At 37.3% G+C, this 24,788-nt stretch overlaps 1 protein-coding gene across 5 annotated transcripts in view; it reads right to left on the reverse strand.

Moving 5' to 3' along the window:
* The window catches only part of KCNIP4 (potassium voltage-gated channel interacting protein 4), a 380,377-nt gene that overhangs the window by 82,771 nt on the left and 272,818 nt on the right, over window positions 1-24,788 (reverse strand). Inside the window, exon 1 of one of the 5 annotated variants that reach the window (XM_030450065.1) lies at window positions 11,121-11,232. The exons of the other annotated variants lie outside the window; for them this stretch is intronic. Within the exon in view, the coding sequence (XP_030305925.1) occupies window positions 11,121-11,232 (112 nt within the window). Of the gene's footprint in view, window positions 1-11,120; window positions 11,233-24,788 lie in introns of those variants that run through there. 5 annotated transcript variants of the gene reach the window in all.

The raw sequence follows: 24,788 nt of genomic DNA on the forward strand, positions 1-24,788 counted from the left end.
GCTTACAGGCCATCCAAGTTCACTGCACCCCACACCAAACCACCCAACCTGGATAAATTAAATAACAAGGCATGCTTTAGACCTGCCTGGATTCAAGTTGCTGAAGATATTGATCATAAAGCTCAGAAGTCCTAAAACATGTCAAAAAAGGAACAGATCTTCTGCTGAGGATTAATAGCACCTGAAGAACCACCAGCGCTCAACCTGCATTTTCAAAAGTAGGTATCTAAACTGGGTCACAAAGATCAATATCTAGGAATTTGAATTGAGGTGGCCTGATTTGCAGAAATGTTTCTTCTGAACTGTGCCACAGTCCTCATAGTTCAACACTTTTGAAAAAACTGAGCACCTTTCTTTATATTCCTGCCCTGCCAACAAGAGACTCCTTTGTGTGAAAGCAGTTGTTTTGCAGATGTTCACTTATCATCCAATATATTGAATAAGAATAACTATACTTTTCTGGAAAAGTATGGGAAAATGACAATGAAAAATCCTGATTTTTTTTTTTAACTTGTTCACACCACACCCCACCCCAGTTCCTTCTTTTTTTTTTGTCCGCATGGCCATATATCCATGCACACAGGTATGTACATACATTGAATAAAAGGGCAAAACTGAAAAAGAACTATAGTTTGCTTGCTCTGAACCTCTAAAGCTTGTTTTAATTGTTCTTCTGTCATATCTACATATACCTGCTGACATGATCAGGTCCTGAATAAACCCTGCTGTGATTCTTTCCTTGCAGTTCCTTAGGTGTTTAACTCTCTATGAATTAACTCATGGAACTTCTAAGCCCTCCTTAAAACCTGCATTCAAAATGTGCTCCCTCTAGCACACTTCAATGCCTCTAGGTCTGGCTGTGACCTACATAGCACACAGAAAATCTCCATTTTCCTTTACCTGATGTTGTCTCCTCTGCTGTTGCCTCCTCAGCTCTGCAGAAGATGCCTCTAAAGACCCATCCTGTCCTGCTCTCTATTCATCTCCCATCAGATGTCCCCAATTAGGATGCCATGCAGAGTGAGGAAAAGGTGAACTGCCAGAATTACTGACCTGCTGGCCCCTTGTTCTGCTGTAAAGACCTAGAAATGAGATTACTGCTCCTGGAGACACCAGCCCGTGCCCTGGCTGCTTCCAAAGCAGTACAAGTAGAAACAACCCTGAAATTTAAAGATTTTCAGCAGAAACTTTTTCTTTTTTTTTTTTAAATAACCACCAAGAAAAGGGATGCAACTTCTGTCTCTGGTTATCCAAATAATATAAAATTACAGTTTAATATAATTCATAAAATTAAGAATTTGCCACTAAGGATTTTACTTTATTAGGACTCTGCAGACATTTCTATTCAAGTGTTCATCCATGAGACACACATTTAACCTGGCACAGATAAAAGGGATCTGAATGAAAGCTTTTAATAACACTATTTTCAGCTATTTCATCTCCATTTGGAGAAGTACAAATTCATGGTTATATGTGGGCACAAAACGAAGCATTCATTTATTTTTATTACTTTGAGGGTCCCTAGTTCTATAAAAACAGCCTGTACTTTTGTGTTGATTGCTAGGTTTGGACTGTGCTGTTTTGTGCACAATATTCTGTTAAGAGTGATGGACGTATAACCTTTGAAGAAGTAATTCTGAATTTTATATAGTACAGCACATTAGAGTTGTTCATCTGAGCAAAGCAAGTGGAACAGTTACAGTTTTCTGATATACCTGGGGATCAGGGGCTGAATCCAATCTCCAAACGATTATCGTGAGTTAATTGATTGGGCTCCATTTAGTGACTCCAGTAATGAGAATGAAAAAATTGCCCAGAGGGAGAAAGAGATGGAAACATTTCTGTTTGTTAGTTTTAGCAGTGTAAATCATACAGTTTATTATTGAAATAAAACAAAAAACTTTACTTGCAGTGCATCATTAGTGATATATAAGAAGGAAGAATCTATCTGAAAGATGGGACTATAAAATATGTTCCTTCAAGTTACTATTTGTCATTTATTTGACAGGGTTAAATGAAAATGAATTTTATTTCCTATGCCTGGGAAAAGAAAATCCTGTAGAAAATCTCCACACCTTAATAAACAAAGTAGCATCATGCAATGAATGCCATGCTACTTAAAAGTGCATTCTTATTACAAATATGTTATATAAAAGGACTATTCATGCAAGTCAGAGACTGAGAAATTGGGACTGTATTTTGAGATATTTCAAAGTTAATGTGAATCAGCAAAGATTTTTTTTTTAATTTGCAGTCTGTGAAATACTGCAAATCCATCTACCTGCTTCAGTACACTATAAATTGAAATATAAATTTATTTTCCATTTATATTTCATTGCATACATCCTATGTGTTATATATGTCATAAACCATTGTATTCCTCCCTATGGCTTATATATATCTCTATAAGTTCAGATAAATTATACTGCTAATAATGAACACCAAGGTCTTAAAAAAAAATGAAATATCAAGCGTTTGTAGCTGAAGTATCTGACATTCTGAGTACAACAGAAGATACTATGATACAGTAAAAATCTTACTGTTATTCATTTTTACAATTGCTTTTTATTAGAATCTGAGATGAGACTACCTGGTTTCTCAACAAGAAAATAGATGCTATTCATAACAAAAATTAAAGTCTTGGGTATTCACTGATACCAACACCTCTGGTTGGATACAAGACTTCTTTTTTAGTTTAAAAAGTCTCAACGGGTGGATGATATTTCGAATTCTATTGCTCACCATGATCAAGTGTCAATTCTGGGCTCCTCATTTTGACAGTGAGATTAAAAGAAATCCATCAGTGTGTCTCAATACTCATATGGCCTCACTGCCCCAGATTTGAAGCAACTTTTAATCTCTTTACCTTCACAACAGTCAGTGAATTAACTAGTACATTTTCCAGCATTTTTTGGAAGATTTCTTAAGGCCACAAAGAAAGGAATCATAATGGGGGTTCCCAAATGCCAACCCATCTATCTTGCTATTTAATTCTGATTTTTTAATGTAATTGAATTTGCTTATAATTTGTACCCAAATAATGAAACCCCTTATTAACACCTCAAAATAGAGGCTGAGGCTGAATGCAGTCTAACCAATAGTCTAAGGATAGCAATAACACATATTCTTGCAAAGAATAACTTGCAGTAATTATTTCACTGCAAAAAGTGTCACTGCTCTGATGCTCTCCCTTTTGCAGGGAGTGATATTCCAGATCAAGTGGAATCTTCTGCTGCCATCTCAGAGGGTGGAATTCTGATTATTACTTCATAAATATAACTTTAGAACACAGGTGCTGACCTGCCCAGTTTGGTTTAGCTCAGATTTCATTATGATGAAACTAGAATTCCATCTAAAGAATTTACAGGACACGAAGGATAAAAATTGAACTGCTAGTACACAGGTTAAATATTATGGTGGCATTTCTCAGATACAGCTGGGCTGACACCAGTGCTTCTGTCACTGGGGATATTTGAAGATCTGCAGCTTAGTAAAATGCCCCACAGTAGATTACTGTGGAATATAATCCTCTTTTTTTGAGCATGGAATGTTACATTTCCCCTTCTTACACAAGAGTACACGTTCAAATGTAATATGACTGACACAGGGCACACAAAATCCGAATTCACAGAAACTCATGACCCTTTTTATCTTCTTTCCCAATTATTCTGTTTGAATTTTTGATGCTCTCCTTATCTCTCTACTTATTTGCTTGATGATATATCACTGAGCAGACCAGACTTACTTTCCCCTTACTTCTCAACCATCATTTCACCTCTAATTCCTCTAATTTCACTCTCCCACTCCAAATTCAGCAGTTTTATCTTCAAGAAACAAATTACCTTTGGGAGGGAGCATGAAACAGCTACTGAACTGTTGCACATAATTTTGATAACAAACTTCAGTCAATATCCCTCCTTCTAACTCTGCAAGGCCCTGTTTTTTTATAAGAATTGTTTTATATGGCATAGCTAATTCTATCTTTAGTGATTAGTGGGAGGCTGAAAATTAGTTTTACACAAACTATGGGTAGATGTCAATTAGAAATATTCAAGGGCTGTTCATCTACATACATATCCAAAAATAAGTCAAATGTATGTATAGAATCCATTCCTCTACTTATAAGTAATTATAAAATAATCAGTATGCACAAGATTCCTGTAAATTTAGTATCAAAGAACAGATTAGCCAAAAATACAGTGTTTTACTCATAATGGATTATTCAATATTGACAATTTTCCTTTTTTCTTTTTTTTTAACATTAAAGATAATCCATTTGCTCCTGTGCCCAACCTTCCATTATACAGTTGTCCCCTTGACCTAGCATAGCCATTAAAAGTTATCAGTGTTAAAATTTGGTGTAGAAAGTCCTAATTTTAGATTCATTCTCTCTCTTCAACAAAATGTACACACATACATACACATAAGCAATTTCTTGTCAGAGTATTTCTAAAAGTTCTACTAATACAGACTCTGGAAGGGTGAATTACATTTCTATAAATGGAACAGTGTGATGTAGAGAAACAAGATAAACCAGGTGCCTCGAGTTGCCAAAGAGTGGGTGTGAGTCCACCTGTGCCTGGTTAGGGCAGGCCCCCTATTACCAGGGGGCCAATAAAGGTGGGACACACACCCACAGAAGGTAGCTCAGTTCACTCTGGTGCGAGGCATGGAGAGGCCAGCAGCTTGTCGAGCCTCTGGAGCAAGAAAGGCTCTTCCCGCTACACTTCTACCCTGGAAGTGCTGTGTGGTGGCTGGAGTCCTGGAAGAGACCAGCAGCTCGTCGAGCTTCAGGACCAAGAATGGATCCTCCCGCTACAGTGTGATTTCTGCTTCTTTATACCACTCTAGTAACATGAAACCCTTATACAGCATGAAATGTCCAGATGAGACTGAAAAACCAGCTTTATTGCTGCTTTTCCAGTTTCTCAAAAAGGTAATTCTGTAACACTTTCTATTATGAACTAAAATGCATCCTGGACAATGGAACTATGACATAACAGCTTTAAATTGTTATTATTGTCACATTACATGGAACAGATTCAACTGCTTTGTAAATCTTGACATTTCATAGAAGTCTTCACATAATCTGAATATATAAATCCTTTCAAAATTCACTGTGTATCTCCCATGTCTCATTACTATTAAAGGTCAAAGAACTTTAGTCAAAAACTTTGTCAAACAAGGAACAAATAATTTAAGAAGTCAAGAGGCCAAAGGTGACTACATTATTCCTGCATCAGTGCACTTTTATGGATGGGTTTTCTCTTTCAGTGATTCTATCATCGGACACAAATCATCTTGTTCTATAACATCACTTTAAGCAATGATTATTATTGTCTCTGCAAATATCATCACATTTTAAGAGTAAAGCTGCCTTAGCTCTCATCCCTAAAGTACATTAGTGATGAGGCAATGCTTTTCTCTCCTCACCTATACCCAGCTGACCAAGTATAATTTTTTCAGGAGCATATTTTGTCATACTGAATCTCTGTCATCTTAAAATAGATTATTTTATGTGGAGCTACATTTTAAAATCAATCTGAAGCAGTGTCACAGTGCAGAGTGAAATGTGTGATCATTCTATAGGAAGCTCCTGGTATCCATTCTCTAGAATGCAGGCTGATTAGGTGTAGACTTTGCTACAGGTATCAAACATCTGTTACCTACTTTTATTTGGGGTATTTTCCTCTGTATACAGGGATAAAATAACCCCTGCCGTCCAAAAGATACATAATTTTGGCCAGCAATGGCTGTTATGATTGAACAGCAAGTGCTTTCTCTGTGATCTTTCCTTCATCTTCTGATTTCCCTCATTGATAAAAAAATCAATCTATTTTAGCATTCTGTAGTAATCAGATAGAGTGTTGGGAACAGTTGTTAAATGTAATACATTCTGAAAAAAACCCTAATACTCTGTTCTTCTTCTGTGTGTGTTGAGTCAAATGTATTTTACCCTAGTTGCTTCCAGACACTAAAACAAACCTGGAAAAGGAGCATCGCATCTAGTATGGGTGCAAAAGCTGTAAAAACACAGACAGCTTGGGGTGAGCAATCTGTTTAAGATGAATATTCAAATTCAAACAATCCTGAAAACTAACCATGGCTTTGCAAAGATGCATACACAGAGAAGCTGCCCTACCTGCTTGCAAACAGTCAATCCTTAAGGCTATAATAACAACCACTAAGAATGTTTTCTTTAAAAAAATAAATAAATTCAGGATTGGGAAGCTTAAGGTAGAAGATCCAATGATGGAGTGACTGGGCTCTCACAGAACCATGTGGCCGAAAGAAACCCTCCTCAGGTTAGAATGCAACCTTACTGTATGATCCCAAGCCAGAGAATAAAATTTTAGTACATTAGCTGAATGCATATTGAGTTTTTCCTAAGTAGTCCAGAAAGCTCAGAATGCCTGATCCTTCCATGAAGTCTCATGTGAAGAGACATCACACAAATTGTCCTTACAGAAATCATACCAGTATTTATACCAGTATTTTTTCACCTCTTAAACATCTCTCAGTTCCCTTGGTGCTACAAGTGTCTCTGGAGAAGAAAAAAGCCAATGTAGGAAGCTGACATTTCACCATCCAAACCTGAACCCCTCACTGTCAGCAGATCCTACTCAGGTGTTCCAAGCAGCTGCTGAGAAAAGGCAAGGGGACCTGTGCTGCTGGGTGGCATACTCCTTGCCTTTTTGTTTATTGTGGAATTTTGCTACATTCACATCCCTTTTGGCTGAGAGATACAGGAGGGAGAAGCTGGACTTGCAGCACAGCCACCAGTGCATGGGTAGGACATACAAATTTGGTTAATTCTTTTCAGCCTTAGACAAGGAGAAAACACCTTTTCTTTTGAGAGTCCTTTTTATCAGAAGCAGTAGAGAATTTCACAGCAATATGTCTTTCCCCATATCATTCATTTTCATACTGCACTTGAGACAATATTTTAAACCTCACTGGTTTTGATATGCTGTAAGAGTAACATTTAACATAAATGATTGCAGACAGACCTAGCTTTATCCTCTCTGTGCTTTTAGCATCCAGGCTATGAAAGAAGCCACATTTAGCATGTTAGTGTGACAGAACAAATCAACTCAACACACAAACATAGCTTCTGGACTAGAGATGGCTTCTGTCAATTCAAATTAGATTAAATTGGAAAGAAAAAAATAGTATTTCTGTACCTGCACGGAGCTCTAAGACCAAGCCTACCTCTATCTAAAGAGAATATCTCCCTTCCCCAATTTACAAATTCTAGACACAAGAACAAATTCTTCAATTCACTTTCAATGATGAAAGCAGCTAAATTTGATATTGCAGCTAAATATGTTTATTGATAACAGTAAGTGAACAGCTCTTTGCTTTGTGTCACAGAAAGATAAACTAAGGATCAAATATTTTTCCCTAGATTTTATGGTCTTTTGAATTGAAAAACATGTAGGGACCTGTGGGTCCTACTAGCCAAATGACTGAATTTGTGGGACACGAATAAGCCAGACACAAAATTTATGTCTGAATAAACATTTGAAAGATAATAACAAGCTCTGGAAACTGTTAGAGAATAGTGGAAGGAAAGGGGGAGAAATAGCAGAGTCTAAAATAGGTTAAAACATTGGTTGATTATATTCACAAGCAATAGAAAAACATCTCTGTATGAGGTGCCATTCTTCAAGAAATAATCAATGCACGAGGAAGGAGGAGGCCCAAAGTTTGTCCTTTTAAAGACTTTGATTTATGCAGTCCCCTGATGTTTACAAAGTGGCTCAGACAGATTTGCATAATCTCTCCATACAGCTACCACTTGACAGATATTCTGGACACACAAATGCAAAGCAAATCCCTCACCTTGACATCTCTCCCCTCCAAGTTTCTGGGGGATGAATTCTCAATAAGCCCAGTGCTGCTACTTTACTGCTCTGATCATTTGCTTCAGTTCTGATCACCCTCCTCTCCTCTTCTTACAGCTGAAAAACAAAACAAAAACTTTGGAAGGAAGCTGCTCAGCAGCAAAAGTTTCAGGCAAGGAAACCGGAGGGAAGGTATTGATCAACATCAAACCACTTCCAAAGTAATGGAAGGAGTGGGAAAGTAGAGTTTCATTCTTTTCTAGTAAGAGTGGTATTGATTCAGTTCTGTCTTTATAACAGAAATAGCTCACTGGCTCCACTGAAGCCAGGTTTCTCCTCATTCTGATTTCTCTTTCCTACTTAGGAGAGGATGGATGAAGTTGAAGACCACAGTCCCCAGTCTCGGACAGAGGATCAAATCAGGGGCCCAGACAACATTTTTCTAGGCAAATGCTGAGCACTGCAATAAAACTAAGTAGCTTGCCTGGATTCTTCCACTTTACCACAGAGGACAGAGGGCAACTCAGGCCCTTCTGCACTGTAACTCCTTTGGTATCTAAAGTAAAGGAGGGTGGTTGTACAACACAGCACAACTAAGTGTGAACACTCATCTTTTTGTGCATTGAACTGAAAATCCCTTTTTTGCAGGAGAGTTGACTGTATGGTGAAGAAGCTGTACTGGGTGAGAGACTGCCAGTATCTGTGTTACAGAAGAAATCTTTCTGCAAGTGAAGTATTGCTTTAACTCTCTTCTTTTTTAAAGAAAAATATTGAAAGTGCCTGGAATACATGATGTTAGAGTATTTTATATCTCATTATAAATGACTATAAAAAAACCTCAATAACCCAGCTGTTGCATTTTCAGATTAAGGAGTTAGGAAGCTGAAGCTACCCCTATACTTCTGTGGACAGAGGAAGAGTGAACTGAAAGGATGGAAACACTCCTGATTACTCAGTCCCTGATGCTTTTGTAGATCACTTTAGTTCTGCTCCCATTTCTGCTGCTCACTCTTGGTTTGGGCTTAGACAATTTGCTCTGCTGGCAAAACCAGCTGTAGTGCACATCACAACCCCACTAAAATCAGTGAAATTGTCACAAGTTAATAACTGAGAATCTGTCATTCAGCTGTCATTCTCTGTCCTTTATTGAGAAATTTCAGGAAAAGCTTGCTGTCCTGTCTTTTAGTGATCTTTTCAAAGTAAGTCAATATATTGGGAATATTAGAACAAGGATGTTAAGACATGAGAAAGCCTAATAACAGATTTATTTCAGCATATGGCTCATGTCCTTCCTCCATGGGGCAGATGGGGAGGACGCACTGCTCATTTTTGGTTTCAGGATCAACACTGGCCATTCGAGCATGGTCCTCCTATAGAAAAGGAAAATTTGTCCTTGCATCCTGTAGGAAAACACACCATTAGTTCTGAATACTCTGTAATACAAACTATTCCTTAATCATCTGGGGCAGAATTCCTGTTTAATGATGATGACAGTGCCCAAACATGGAAGAGTTAAATAGCACAAATCAGCCCCCAGGCAACTGGAAATCCCCTGAGTCACTGGATCCATTCACAGTACAGATGTTATAAATGTATCCACAGTGCTTTAAAATGTTTAATCTTTTTACCTAGAGGTCAGTTTTACCTTGCTAGATACTTTTGAGTGAAATTATTACATTATCATGTGAGGAAATGCCATGAAACTAATGGGCATATTGAAACAAAGTTATACAACAACTGATATATTGTCTTGAACTTTTTATATTAAAATAGGCAGAATTTCTACTACGGGGATATTTTTAAAGGTGATTTCATATAGCTGAATTTTTCCCGAAGACCTAATGGCAATATCACTGTGAGAAATCAAGAGAAAGAAGTAACTGTGCATCTCTTAAAAAAAACAACTAATGTTGCATTTTTAATCCTTTTTTCCCCCTATCTATTACCATGTGTTGTAAAGTTGAAGATAAGACATATCTACTATGAGGATTTTTCAGATGTTAAAAAAACTACACATCCAAAGTATAAAACACTCCAAATGTGGGCACTGTTATGAGATAAAAATTACTCATTTGTTTAGAATTCAAAAAGCAATTCTACAATTCCATAACCAACGCATTACACAATATTAGAGTGAATCTCATACCTTCTCACCACACACTGTTTTAAGGATGATTAATTTCAAGAGTTCAGTAACTATAAAAGTGCTGTGTTATAGATTTCACATTTTATTAGCACGCTGAAGAATTTTATGAGGTGATGATGTGAATCTACATCTATCAAAGATCCTATTCCATGATGAAAACTTAATGTTTCAGAAAACTGTATTGCTCTCCTTGGCTGTGTGATTCTGACAGAAAGCAGCTACCTAGGAAAAAGGATTGCTTTGGGTTCACATGTACAAATATACTGACAAAAGCAAGTATTTTTTGAGCAAGGGCTTCAGTGAGTGAATAGCTTTTGTTTACTACAGCAGCCCACACACGACATTTTGTTCATAAGCTGAAAAGTGGACAGCAAAAACCTCATTAATAACTAAACTGCATTAACCTATTTATACAAAATGCAAAACCCCCTCACTTTGCATAGAAAGAAAACTACTGATAAGATTAATATGAAGCCCTCTGAGAGCAGATGAAATTATATGACAAATACAGTAGAGACCAAAGAGGAACCTAATGAAGCACACAGCAGTTTAAAAACATATATTCATTATATATATTTAAAATATCCACAGCTGATGTTGGCATCTATGTCTTTTTTGAAAGGTGTTGAATACACTTGATCCTAAAGCTTATCCTGTAGTAACAGTGCTTTGCCTTTATCTGTGAAACAGGTTTTTAAAATACAGATGCTGATATAGAACAAAATTCTGACTGAATCCTAAATCAGAAGAGCAAAGCATGTTACAAAGCATGAACTAAACTCAGAAGAGCAAAGCATGTTATAAAGCATGAACTAAACTAAGATCCACTTAATCTGCAAAGTTTTGTATCAGTGAGCAGCTTTCAAAGGCAACAAGACAGGTGTTATATTCACTGCTTTCATTCTTTCTAAAAAACATCCACTCAGACAGCTGGCAATTCATTGCAAAATAAAAATCTGATGCTAGCACCTACTTCTGTTTTACAATAGCAAAATAAAAGCAGCAGAAACAAACTAAGCTTTTTCACTTTTCAAGCCTCTTCATTTCATAGCTTTTCTACCTGACACTGTTTTACCAGATCAGACACCACACCTACGAACAGCACGAACTGTGAGTGACCACTTTACCTTCTGAAAAATCAATCAGTCCCAGCAAATGAAGCAGCTTCAGAGATGCAAATATAATCACAACAATACCCACTGTTTGCAGTCCCTCTGACTCCCACTCAAGAGTCAACATCCTTCCAACAGGCAAATCATTCCAGTCTTCACACCAGTTCACAATCAGAGGGAAACGAGAGGATTTTAACAAGAGTTTGCTTTGAAGAAAGTTGTAGTGGTGCAAAGCAATGCTGTACCGAGCTGTGGTGATTCACCAGCCCCTCCAGCTGAGACAAAATATTAAATAAACCCCAGCATCTCATGCTTCTCTAAGCACTTGATTTCATCAGCAGCGAGTCCTCTCGGAAGGCTGAGGTGGACCACGAACCCCTGGGTATGACATGGTATCCAGTGAGCAGCCTGACTTCAGAGCTGCTGGAAGAACATCTCTGTTGGAGCTGGAGACTTGGCTGTGTCAGTGCCAAGAAGAAAAGCTCCCTGGAAACTTGCACTAGGGAGCAGGCTGCTCCCAGCTCTCTGCACTCCAGCGCTCCCAGCCCCAGCATGTGCAGCCCTTCCCCAGCTTCTCTCAGCACATTTCTTGTGGAGTTTGACAAGCCCCAGTTTGCTAAAAGACAGGCATCTGTTTTCACACGTGCTGAAGGCTGCACATCAGCAAACTACTGCCCTCTGCATTGGAAAATATCACGTTCTGAGGAAAGCTTTCCCTTTCCTCTTCTTAAGCATCCTCAGGATCTAATTAGAATCTTCAGTGGAAATGAGAATAGAAATTAAAGAAATATGATCAGAGCCTCCAGCTAGCAAAATACAGTGCTGTCAAACAGGCATGCACTGTCCAAACTCCCATTCTGGAGCCAGGAAGAATGTATTATTTTGTGATTTAGAAACCAAACAATGCTTTTCTGTCTAAGGATGTGAACCTAGAAGTGCTGAACCCCAAATTCTGATATATAATGAATGGGAATTAGGACTTTTCCATAGATCCTAGAAAGATCTTCCCCAAGCTACATATCAGGGGAAAAGAAAACAGGCTTATGATCCCAGCTGATTTATTGCATATTCTGTATAAAACTAATTGTACTGTGTTTATTAGGGTGATTACGAAGAGGATACTCAGATTAACAGGCTCAGACCATTTATGCAGCAAATGCATAAATACAAAGTTAGGCCTAAATGCTTGTTCTTGAGACCATCCTAATAATTTAACTAAATCCTGTCCACTGGCTTGCAAAGCACTAAATTCAAGTGAAGTCTCAGAAAAAATAAGTTTCAACACTCTTATTACTAAAAAAACATATTTAGCCTAACACTAAAAACAACCTCATACATGATGTCTGATATTAACCACTCATCTTAGGTTGCTTAACTCTTTCCACAAGAAACAATTTTTATTAAATTCTGAGAGGCTCAAAAACTTTAGGTTTTGTTCAGAGAGCCTCTATGATTTTAAATCATAATAACATAAAATTGTAAAATTAACAATCTATTGCTTATCAACGACCAGGTAGAGAAAGAAAAATGTAATCACCAGCTTACTGTCAGCTTTTTTGTTTTTCTTCAAAGCAGGACTCTATTCTGCCAATTTTTGTTTGAAAAATCATGTGTGTGCTTTTAGGTTATATTTTGGCAATATATAAGCAACAGCATCCTTTGATTTTGCTTGCCTTGGTATTTAATACTAGAATGTAATGAGTTCTGTATTATTTATATACAGTCTCAGTCTGCATGCAAGTTCCTTTCACTATTAACCTGTATATCTAAAGCAATGTCTGAGAGGAAAGCGCAATAAAAATAAATCAAACTAACTACACCATCCCACATTTGCACCTTCCAAGTATATCATTTGCTTTGCCTCACATTGCAAAATAATTATTGAATTTATTTACAAGTTCTATTCCTTTTGAAAGAAAATTAACATTTTGTTTCCTCTTTTCAGTTCCTAGTTATTCCATCTCCTTTTACAGCTCTGGTTTACTAATCTCAGCTCTCTCTCATCTCTCACTTCTATTTTAACTGAACTTATTCCTATTGATTTATAATATTTTTTTTCCATTTTTTTTCTTCTTTTTTCTCAAATGGAAAAGCATGGACAAATGTTCACAATGTTTCAAGGCTTTATGTGATTTCAGGATGAGAACTTTGACCAATATTTTTCACAGGCATTACAGAAACAATAATCTTAATCCAATGCAAACAATCATATCATAACTGTGAAAGTGGGAAACCTGTTCCAGTGTGTCACCACCTTCATAGTAAAAAAATTCTTCTTAATATCTAATCTAAACCTACCCTCTTTCAATGGTTTGAAACCATTCTCCCTTTGGCTGATGACTACAGGTACTCATAAGAAGTCCCTCCCCAGGTTTCCTATAGGAAAGTACTGGATGGTGAAGAATTTCTAAAGAGAAAAAAATTAACCTGAGAACACCCAGTCATATTAATGTAACTGATCACTGACTTCAAAATTTAACTCCTTAAAAAAAAAAAAGACTTTTCCTATTGTTTCTCATGATAGTTCTCTAAGACAGGAGAACCACACACATTCTTTGGGAATCTCCAAAAGTAAAGCAGTAAAGCAGTAAGGATAAGAAACTGTATGGAAAGAGAAAGGAAGTGATGTATGAAATGTTTCCTCTAATACACCATGCAACAGATTCAAACAGTGTCAGTTCAGGAGATGTATTTTTCTGGAAGTGGTTCTATCAAAAAAATTCCATGCCTCAAAGCTTTTGAAAATGAAATCAATCTTGAACAAAGAGGTAAATAGAATTCACTCATATATAGGGTAGCTTCTTCTATTCTGATCCCTTTCCAAATTCATAGTCAGGTGTAATTTCTCTCTCTCCTTAATATATTTTGTGCAATTATTTAAAAATAAATATTTACGTGACACATGCTTATAGAATGTCTGTATTGACACAACAAGAAAATTTTAAAAGCTGTTCAAGAAAAAGAATTTTTCCACAATGCCACCTCCAGGACAAAAAAGAAAACACCATCCTTTACATGAAGCACTGAAAGAAGAGATCAACTTTTAATATTCAATTGTTTCTCTGGCTCATTGCCTTTCTCTAATTCCTGCTTTCATTTTTGACACTGCAATGAATTCTGGTGGTGCTTTAGCAATATAGTTTTTATAAAATGTCTTGTGATTATTCAATGAGTTGCATGAGGGAAAAAAAAGGGTACCATAATTGTTAGGAAGCTATCCCAGCTATAGACTGCATCTTCCACTTGCTGTCAGCTCCTCTCCACAAAGATTGGACACGGAACCTTTAATGTTGGATGGAAATTCAGGCTCTATCACCCTGTGGGCTTACCATTAGTTATAATAAAGCACAACTATGTTAATACTAAACTCCAATACAGGACAATCCTGAATTAGCAAATCAAAGGGGGCTGATTTGCCCCTCCAGAGAGTAAGGGCAGTAAATGCTTTATGACGGCAGGGCAATGTCTCTCAAAGGATGAAGTGAAGGAGACCATGGCCATGGACCTGCTCCTATCAATGACTTCCCCCTGGGGGTTGGTTGTGTAGGCATAAAGAGAAGTGCAAGTTTTTATCTCCTAAAAAAAATAGACATGAGACACCAGTGTTAAAGTGCTGTAGGAGACACATCTGAGCACTGGGAGCACAGATCTGAAGGGAGTTCTGAACTGGACAGAATGAGCACAATTCTGTTCTCTATTCCACACATTTTTCTACAAACAACCCCAGCTGGTTACAGGCAATTCTAACCATTGTCAATAGAATGATCTATAGATGGAGTGCAGCTCATATGAAAAGGACACATTAAGTAGGACTGTGTATGACATGCTAAGTAAACTTTAGACCTGATTGCTGTATGCTTGTCGATTATCTACAATTTTCCACTGCTTCTTGAAAGGAGAAAAAAGTACTCAGAAATACTATTTATAAAGTTTAGATATGAGAAATTGAATTTTAATAACTTCAAAGCTGACTAAAGCAGAGAAGATCTGCCATTTCAAACCAAATAATATCCCACCTAATTTAACACATCACTAGCAAATGCTGTGAAACATACAGATTGCTTCAAATCCCCAAAATAGTTAAATACTAATTCAGTATTTAGTGTATTAGGTTATATAATCACAATATAATTTTATATGGTTACACAGTTCTCTCAAAAGTAATTGGTATTATCATACATCTTTTATATACATTAGTAAACTAGTTTAATGCCCCCAAATTCCTATTATTTAACTATGAGTTGTCACTGTAATTAACACAGTTAAACAAAGCACGTAGTTTTATTTTAGTTGTTTTAATTTTCATCAAGAATTTTTATTTTACCTAAGATTTTATTTTTATTTTAATTTTAATGCTCAAAAGACTTTTTCATTGTAATTTACAAACTCTTCCTCTTATCAGTTTCTTCTGACTGTTGTACAATGAATGCCAATCTGATCCCAAATACACTGAAGTGTTTTATGTCTTCCCATTATGTTTTAGTTTTAACATCTGCTTGTAAACAGCATCAGTCTTCCAGGGCTTTTTTTAAACAGGAAAGTCTTCATACTGAGAAGGATTTTCATTTTGCTTATTTGCAGAATTTCTGAATTTGCTGTTGTCTAGTGCAGAATGGTGCTGATCACAACTGAACAGCTTTCAAGGCAAGGCTGTATTATTTTCCATTAATTTACTTGAATTATACTGCTTTCCTAAGTAGTGAAATCATCCCAGTATTGTAATTAATTTATGGGGAGAGGGGAAGTTTTAATTGGCTAGTAGTAATAGTTCATTAGACTCTATTTGATATTTTACCCTATGTAGCTGAAAAGGGAAACTGCTGATGAGTTAGAAATAGAAACAAAATTTGGAAGTATTAATTAGTTTCTCTTCTTTTCATACTCTCTTTTTTTTTTTTTTTTTTCCAGAGGGAAACATCAGTCGGACAGAAGAGAATGAGACAAACACAGAAAGGGCACCTGCATGCAGGTCAGATGAACTTGTAATCTTCAGCTTCTTGTTCATGCCACATCTGAGCTTGTTAGAAGAATTATTAATGAACTTAATTCTCCTATTATTTAGCCAGCAAAAAGTCTGTCAACAGGCAACAAATCTACAGTTTTCTACACAGACAAGTTTCTGTCTTAGATCTGCAGAGGAAAACTATGTCCACTAGGAAGCATTCTGAGAGCCAGGAAAAGCAAATAATTTATGCACATCCTTTCAAGAACTTTTCTCAAGGTAAAATAATTCTTATTTCTTGAATGTAACACCCTCCTGTGTAGGTTGCTACAAGTAATTACAGAACAATGTGAATTTTTCATAAAATGCATCCAAAAATGAGTTTAATGTGTGGAATCACTTTGGTCTTCTCAGTGCTGAAGCTACTGAAGAGCACAATATTGCACTAGAAGATTACTTATCCAACCAAAACTGCAGGGACAATTTTGCTGGTCAGAGGAGGTAGGCAGAGTGTAATTACCCAAGATTAAATTTGTCAGCCTTCATATATCACCTTCAATATTTACACTAAGTGCCCAAGGTCTTTAATGACTGTACGTGAATATAGGCTGAGAAAGAAGAAATTTAACACCTGTACAGGCAAGATAAGATTCACTGGTTTGTAACCAAGAAAATATGGTATCCAAGCTTTTGAAGGTTTGGTTTCATACTTAGAAGTAAATTGCAATAAAATAATATTGCAGCTATAGCTGCATAAAACCAATTTCCTTATTATAGTAGTCTGCTTCTAGGCTATGGTATGAGATTTTATTACTTTTTTCCTCTTCGTTTTCACCTTCTGATTCTTGCTTGCTCCTGAGAAGCTTTTGTTCTTGCTTTCATCTAAATCAAAGGACTGCTGCCATTACTGATCTGAAAACAAGCACTGAAAAGAAGTCCACAAGTCAACCATTACCAGCTCCCCTCATGACATATCAGGTACAGATGGCTTCATTTTTCTATAAAATTGATTGATACAGCATATTATACAATTATGCTTAAAATAGCTGGTCTGCAAGAGGACTGTAAATTAAACAGTATGGCCATGGGACTAACAGTAGCATTTTAATTTATCAAGCTTTAGCAAAGCATCACAGAGAGGCTATCCCTCTCCCAAACAAGGTTAAATTACATTCAGTAACAGTAAGTAATCAAATTCTGCTTTGTTTTCCTGCAAAGCCCACTGGCTTGCTTGACAAATAAAATTATCTCTAAATTACGTGACTTTGCCTTCAGCCTACGGCCCCGTACTCCTTTTTAAATGAAAACACAGGATTTCACAGCAGCAGAAATTGCTACAAGCAGGTTTGTCAGCAGCACCGGACACCTACACGGGCACAGGGCAGGAGCAGCAGTGCAGAATTACCAGGGGGCAGTCAAACCCAATGACTTTATTATCCCTGATCCAGTTCTGGTACCAGAAAGCTCAGCCAGGTTAGCTTAACCAGCAGGGAAACATCACTAAGTAAATTTATCCCCAGAGAGCTTGCTGTATATTGGCTTTAAAATTAACTGATTGTTGCTTCTCTTGCCATTGAATTACCCGAGCAGGAGTGCAGAATATTTTTAAGAAAGCTCAAGCTTGCCTCACTCATACATTCTTAATTCCCACCCCTTCTTCTGAAGTAGCATCTGAGCAAATCTTTGACCTACCTTCCCCTGACTAACATTAATTTTTTTTTTCTTCTTTTCTTTCCTGTGCACAATCCTCCTCTTGAGTTTTTTCACATTTGGAAAGAACATGGTGATAGCTGTGTCTGACCTGCTGATTTTTTTTCTTTCACTGCTATTTTTATGACTACACACAAGCAAGGGGACACCATTATTAACAATTTTGCTAATGCAAAAAAAGAACTACTGGGAGGCCTATAGATCAGGCTAGTGGAAAGGGTGGCAGAGATCAGCAGCATTCACTGTTACATATTCAGTCATTTTCTGTTATCCAAATTATGAATATATTCACTTACTCTTGCCCATACATCTCAAAAGCTGTGTTTTCATGTTTTTACCTAACTGTGTGGTTAGATTACTTCAGGTGAGTTTCTAAAGGAAAGGACAGGTATTTTTTCTGCTGTGATGAATGAGAAAATAAAGGAACCATGTGTGCTAGTATCAAAAGCTAATCTTGTAAGCAACAAGAATTTGCCCCATCCAAGCTCCAAACCAGCCACCTAGCAAGTGAAAAGCCTCAACTTACCCTGTGCAACACCTCTGTTTCAAAACTGGTTTGTCTGTCTTGCTATGGTTCCACAGATGGTTAGCTAATAAAAAAAAATATTTTAAAACATCATCTTGAGAACATCACTACTCTGCAGCTCTTTTCTTGTGATGCTCCCCTCCTTCTGTGATGTAAAATAATCCATGTGCAATAAATGTTCTATTTCTCTCCCTGGTATTTAGAAAGGTGAGGAAGTATGTTTTTCCATAGCAACAGGGAAGTATCATAAATGAAATCTGAAGTAGCTGGCATATTTCTACCTTTGATGCACTTGCTAAAAGATGAGTGTATCTGTCCCATAAAGATGAGCTACAATAAAATAACACATATTACACTGCTGCAGTACTTTCAAGAAACATAACTCAAACCCCTCTGTAATCACCATCTTGTCTCTTGTAAGACTTGGACTGTGTGTAACATATGCACAGATTTGCTTAGGCCTGCAACATGTGGTTACTGTTCAGAATTATGCCATATTCAGCATTAGTCCCTAGTATTTGTTTATATAACATTGATTTATTAACAGCTTCTGAAGCGTGACATTGTTTATTTTTTTAATCTTTCACTGACAAAAAAAGATACCTCATCAGATGACCAGTGTTCCCAGTTCCTGGTTCAAGGGAGACATGGAAATACTAGACAGAGTCCAGCAATGAGCCATACAGACATCTAAGGACCTGGAGCATCTCTCCTGTAAGAAAAGGCTAAAGAGCTGGGGATGTTCAGCCTGGGGAATAGAATACTCATCAATGTAGATCAATAGCTGAAGGTGAAATGCAAAGAAGACAGAGCCAGGCTCAATTCAGTGCTGCCCAGCAACAAGAGGCAATGGGAACAAACTGGAACACTGGAGGTTCCTTCTGACCAGCAGGAAACACTTTTTTCACAGGGTGGGTAACCAAGCACTAGAACAGGTTGCCTGGAGAGGCTGTGGAATTTGCCTCCTTGGAGATATTCAAAAGCCATCATGGCAAAGGGCCGGGCAACCAGCTCTAGGTGTCCCTGCTGGAGCAGGGGTGTGACACCAGATGACTTCTGATATCCTCCCCATCTCAACACTTGTCTGATTCTGTGATTTACATTCCTTCCAATAAGATTTTAGAACTTTGATTCTTAAGCAGAACCTTTTACAGGTCATCGAGTTTTACATATGATACAATTTGAATAATATTTACAAGCTATAATTTTGGGGTTAAATATAATTTCAATTACATGTGAAAATAAACCCTTTAGGGACAGATCTATTCTTGCTTCTGGACACTGAAATGTCCAGTGTAGGGCCTAAAATTCACCCACAGTAAAGGGATTTATTGCTGAGAAGCTGCAGTAAAAACAAAGGAAAATGAACAAGGCTACAGACATAAATGCTTATGTATGGTACTTTTTTCTTTTCTTTTCTCATTCAGAGGTTTCAGTCTATTAGGAATCCAAGATGCTCCTAAAGTCTTCAAGTTCCCCCATCAAAAGCATAGGTTAGGCAGAGTACTCATAACTCAGAAAACTGAAAGATTTTAGGAGCTAGACTCTCATTCTTTCACAAAAGAGAAAAAAAAAACCTTCTGCTGCAGAGACTGGAAGAAATAGCCTAACTTGAAATTTCACATCTCCTCATGCAGTTTTTTTCTTGGCTTGTAGCAGTATCTCAAAGTAAGAACCCACAGTGATATTTAAGGATCCTGTCAGGGGCTTTCTCTGTTTCAATGCAACACAATGAAAAATTTTCTGCTCTATTGGTTTTGCTGTTCCAGCACTCTGGGAAGCAGCAGCAGTAAAAAACCAAACCATGAAGAGAGCAATGAGCTTAACAACGCTTTGTTGTCACTTAGGTAAGTAAATGGAAGGTTACAGCTCTTCACTGGGAAAGCATTTTAATGTCCTACTAACTGCAGCATCATGAAGTTCTTGTTGGGGCTGAAATGAGGAAAGCAACAAAATACAGAAGTTTCTGGAACCCTCAGCAAAACTTCAGACAAAACTTCTGCTTTTGTTAGGCTACTGCAGGGATCAAACCTTTTCTTCTTTAGTAGCTTTGGATGCCTGCATGTCTTTCTCCTGTTAAACCAACAGGATTTGGAACTGGTTGGATTTCTAAGCTATTTTCAGTTATTTTTAAGATCAAGAATATTTTTGCTGCCATTAATACTCCAGGAATTATTTCACCCCAATAATCTTCTGTGCACCAGGCAATGAATATCAATTCCTCTAATCTTCTAAGAAGCAATTTTCCCAGCGTTCCAATCATGTTGCTCTTTTTTGAATTCACTCTAATTAGGCAAAACTGCTATATGGAAAAAAATCAGTAACTAGTTTTTAAGTAGAACTCAATTAGTTATGGGCATGATTGTATGGTGAGACAGCCATCCAGAGCCTTAGCATTTCATTAACATCCTCTTCTCATAAAATTAATGTCAAACATTTAATAACATTTTGTGGTTTTTACCCAAAAGCAAATACATTTCATTTACCCTTTCCCTCCAAAATCAGATGCTTCTGTATGCCCTTAATTTTCAGGTACCCCAAGAGTGTGCCACGACTTCAGCCCATTCCCTCAAAGCAACTGATGCTTGCACTGCTAATGTTTATTTTCAAACTTATTCTTAGAGATCTTTCTTTGCTAATAGTGACAGTAACACATTCTTTCACTGAAGGAAATCTGTGATACACTGGAGAATAATTACTCTGTTCCAAGGCTGTCTGAACAGGTCTGACAGGTTACTGCTCTGTCTTTAGCATGCCATCCTCTCTGCACTTGCTATGGTGTTTGTCTGATACAGTGTGAGCTTTCACAGATCATTAAGCCAGACAAAAAAATTTTTTGACTTAAACAAAAAACAGAAAATGAAATCTTCAAGATGGTTTGCAGACAGTGCTCACTTCACTTGGAGTCCTGATCTCATGGCTGTAGTTCCAAGCCCAGCAATCCTGTGCAAGCTCAGAAGGACAAAAACCAGATTCTAATGGTGAAAGAGCATGCAAGCAAGGAAAAAAAAATCCTGGGTGGGTTTGAACTGACATAACCAGCATAAAAAAATTTCCAGACAAAGTCAGAACTTGCTGTCACACCAGCTATAAACAAAGAAAAGCAGTAGCCAAGGAGCAACACCATTCCTTACTGATATCCAGCTTGGATGCTCATAGGCAGTCACAAAAAAACCCAGTTCAGTCTGATCCTGATTTACACTTCTTAACATAAACATATAGGACATGTTTATACAACTACTACCTCTGCAAGGTATTCATTATTTTTTCTGATTTGAATCCTGGCCTTATGAAGAAATTAAGCTTATATTACATGGTGTTCAGCCAGCTGGTAAGTTCTCTAGGTGAATTCAAACCTGGTACCTTTTTCCTTCCTAATTAATGACACTGTCTAGCATACCAAAGCAGCCACATATGATACCTGCTCTCAGCCACCAGATAACAAACCACAGTGGCTGTCTCACTGCTTCACTGCCAGAAGGTTGTTTTCTTTCACTTTTAATTATTTTGGGGAAAAGGGAATGCAACTGCAGTAAAGGTTAGGCAATGCTTCCTGAACTTGTTGAACTGAAGGAATTTCTGATCCCCAAAGAAGTTTCTCAGTGGTATTAATTTGTTAAAAACCATAACAATGTCTTTTAGTGTGGGGGCAGAAAAATAGTGTAAAAATAGCTAAGAATTTGAGCAAATAGAACAGTTTCTCCCATCTCCAACCCCAGTCCATTCTAGATTATTTGGAAAGACATTCTCTCTGGATCACTGAGTTGAAAAACCATGTAACTATCAAGATTTTTCTTACAAATTTAATTCATTAAAAAAGAAATAATTCGTGTTGTCTTTTATCTAAGGTACTACTTACACAGAGTGTCTATGAAGGAATAATGGGTGGGCTGACACAAAACTAAGGTGGTTTTAATATTTTTGGAAACATATATCAGCAAGTTTCAAAAAAAAAAAAAAAAAAAAAAAAAAAGAGCAAGATATCGAAGTAAAAGAATAGTCCCCAGCAACCTCTCAGTCTCTGCAATTGTCAATCTCCAGTGACAACAAAATGAAGATACCCCAGGTGTGGAGGAATGGAGTTCAGCTCACTTCTGCATTTCCAAGCTTTCCAGGGGTTTAACCAGCATTTTGCAGAGTATGCCCTGTGCTGACAAGCAGTAAGGATGAGTGGAAGTTCTCAGAGGGTATTTGACAAGATGGGCAATTTTAGCCCACTTGTGGGAAAAGGAAAAATGTTGGGGTCACCCTTAGAGTACCCCATCCAGATACCAGACCCCAGCTGCAGCCTCATAGAATCATAGAATTGCTCAGGCTGGAAAAGACCTTCAAGATCACCGAGTCCAGCCTTGTCCTAGCCCTATTACCCTGTTTCTGAGACCCACCACTAAAGCACCATATCCAGACGATTTTTAAACACATTCAGGGATGGAGATTTAACCAGCTCCCTGGAGGAGCCTGCTCCAGTGCTTAACAACCCTTTCTGTAAAAAAGTTTCTCCTGATATCTAACCTAAATCTCGAAGCCATTTCCCCTTGTCCTGTCATCAATTATCCATGCTCTTAATGATTCGTTCAATGACCTGAACACTACAGCTTTCCAGAAGCAAAAGAAGAAAAAGCAGGCACTACCACACACTGCAGGTGATAATTGTCAAATGGTTTAGGGCTATCTGCAGCATTTTGCACCACATAAAGAGCTGTTTGGCAAAGAACAAAAAGATCAAAGCTCTCTTTGGTCCCAGGGACATTGCTCTGTGGAGCACTCAGTGGGCAATGACCCAGGTGATTTGGTACACTGTATTCTTCTGAGTTCAAAAGTGACTCCCAATTTGAGGGAGAGTTTAGCTTTCACTTTATCATTTTCATTTTGTGCCCTGAGCTATCAAACACCCGGCAGTAAAATAAATGCTGGAAATCATTTTTTCAGCCAGAGTCATAACCTGATGTACCAAAGGACACAAAAACAGCAGTGAGAGAAAATTAATTCTAAGGAAAGCTTTACAAGTTTGTGTGGTGGGTTTTGGGGTTGGTTTTTTTGTTTAGGTTGTTGTGTTCCTTTGGGGTTTTTTTTTTACTTTGTCTTAGGAATTTATTCTTTTATATTTGGAAGTTTTTTGTTGTTTATTCTTCCTATTTTAACATATAGAAAAGTAACTCTTTAAACAGACGCTTCTACTATACATAAATATTATGAAATACAATTCACAAAACTCAGACACACCAAAATCCATCAATGTATATAGACCCCTAAGATATATATTTATTGGTATAGTTGAGGATTTCTGTAGAAGACACAGGATTTTTTTAATTTTTAAGACCTACTAAGTTAAACTAGTCTTTTATTCTTGGGCAAAATTAGTAATAGCCTTAAATTACACGACTCCAGTACCAGAATTAAGAAGTTTAGGTTGAAAACATCATCTTGAGGGTGATGAATGCAATTTGGTAAATATTTGGTTTGCTTTAGACAAACAAAAAGAAACATGTTAACAGGCTGCTAAGTCTTAGACTCAAGGGCGAGACCTTATTACAATGTCCTAGTATTTATAGGGGGGATATGGAGAAGATGGAGACTCCCTATTTACAAAGAGTCACATGGACAAAATGAGGGCAATGGGCACAAGTTACTCCTCAGGAGATTCCTATTGGATACAAGAGGTAAATTTTTCACCTTGAGGACAGTAAGACATTGGAATGGTCTCCCAGGTGGTCCCAATGGTGGATTCCCCCACTCTGGAAAATTTTAATTGTCAGATCAAAAGGGTGCTGAGACATCTCATATAAACTATAGTATTAGAAGGGTTGGACCAGATTATCTTAAGGTCCCTTCTAACCTAACTTTCTACAATTCAAGACACAATAAAACCCCAAACTATTAATGAATTGTAAATTTTTACTCCCTTTAGACAGGGATGATCTAGGTAACGTGTAGAAACTTTAGATTTCTTTCTCTACTCCTGTATTTCTCCCAAACCTTTCTAGAATATTTACATGCAATACTTTCTTTCACTAGTGGAAGTACATACTAAAGATGTAGATTGCCAGATCCTTGGAACCAAAAGCCTGATTTAGAGACTCGGGAAGAACATGTATTGAAAAAATGCATCCAGATGCATCCAGAAGTCAAAAAAGTTAGGAAAGGTTGAAAAAAAGCATTTTTTAAGGTGGACACTTAAGAACTTGTGGAATAGATGTTACACTTCTGATTTAAGGATGCACTTGTCAGAGTGCCTTCTCCACCTCAGGAGTTCAGCTGCTTGTTCTGTTCCCTTGAGAGCAGCTGGTAAAGAGTTGCAAGAAATCTCCCCTTTCTCTCAGGAGCTGCCTGGAAACTGAAGCTCTTGCTCCCTTACAGAACTACATTGCAGTCATACCTGTAAGTAAAAAACCCACCACCTTTTACATCATCAAAGTTTGCACGTGGACTACTGATAAATTTAATGGAAGAGTCAAGGAAAAGATTTTCTATTTCACAATAACCCTTAATATGCAGGTAAATATGC

The sequence above is a fragment of the Calypte anna genome, chromosome 4A (assembly GCF_003957555.1).
Source record: "Calypte anna isolate BGI_N300 chromosome 4A, bCalAnn1_v1.p, whole genome shotgun sequence".
In the NCBI taxonomy this organism is placed as follows: Eukaryota; Metazoa; Chordata; class Aves; order Apodiformes; family Trochilidae; genus Calypte; species Calypte anna.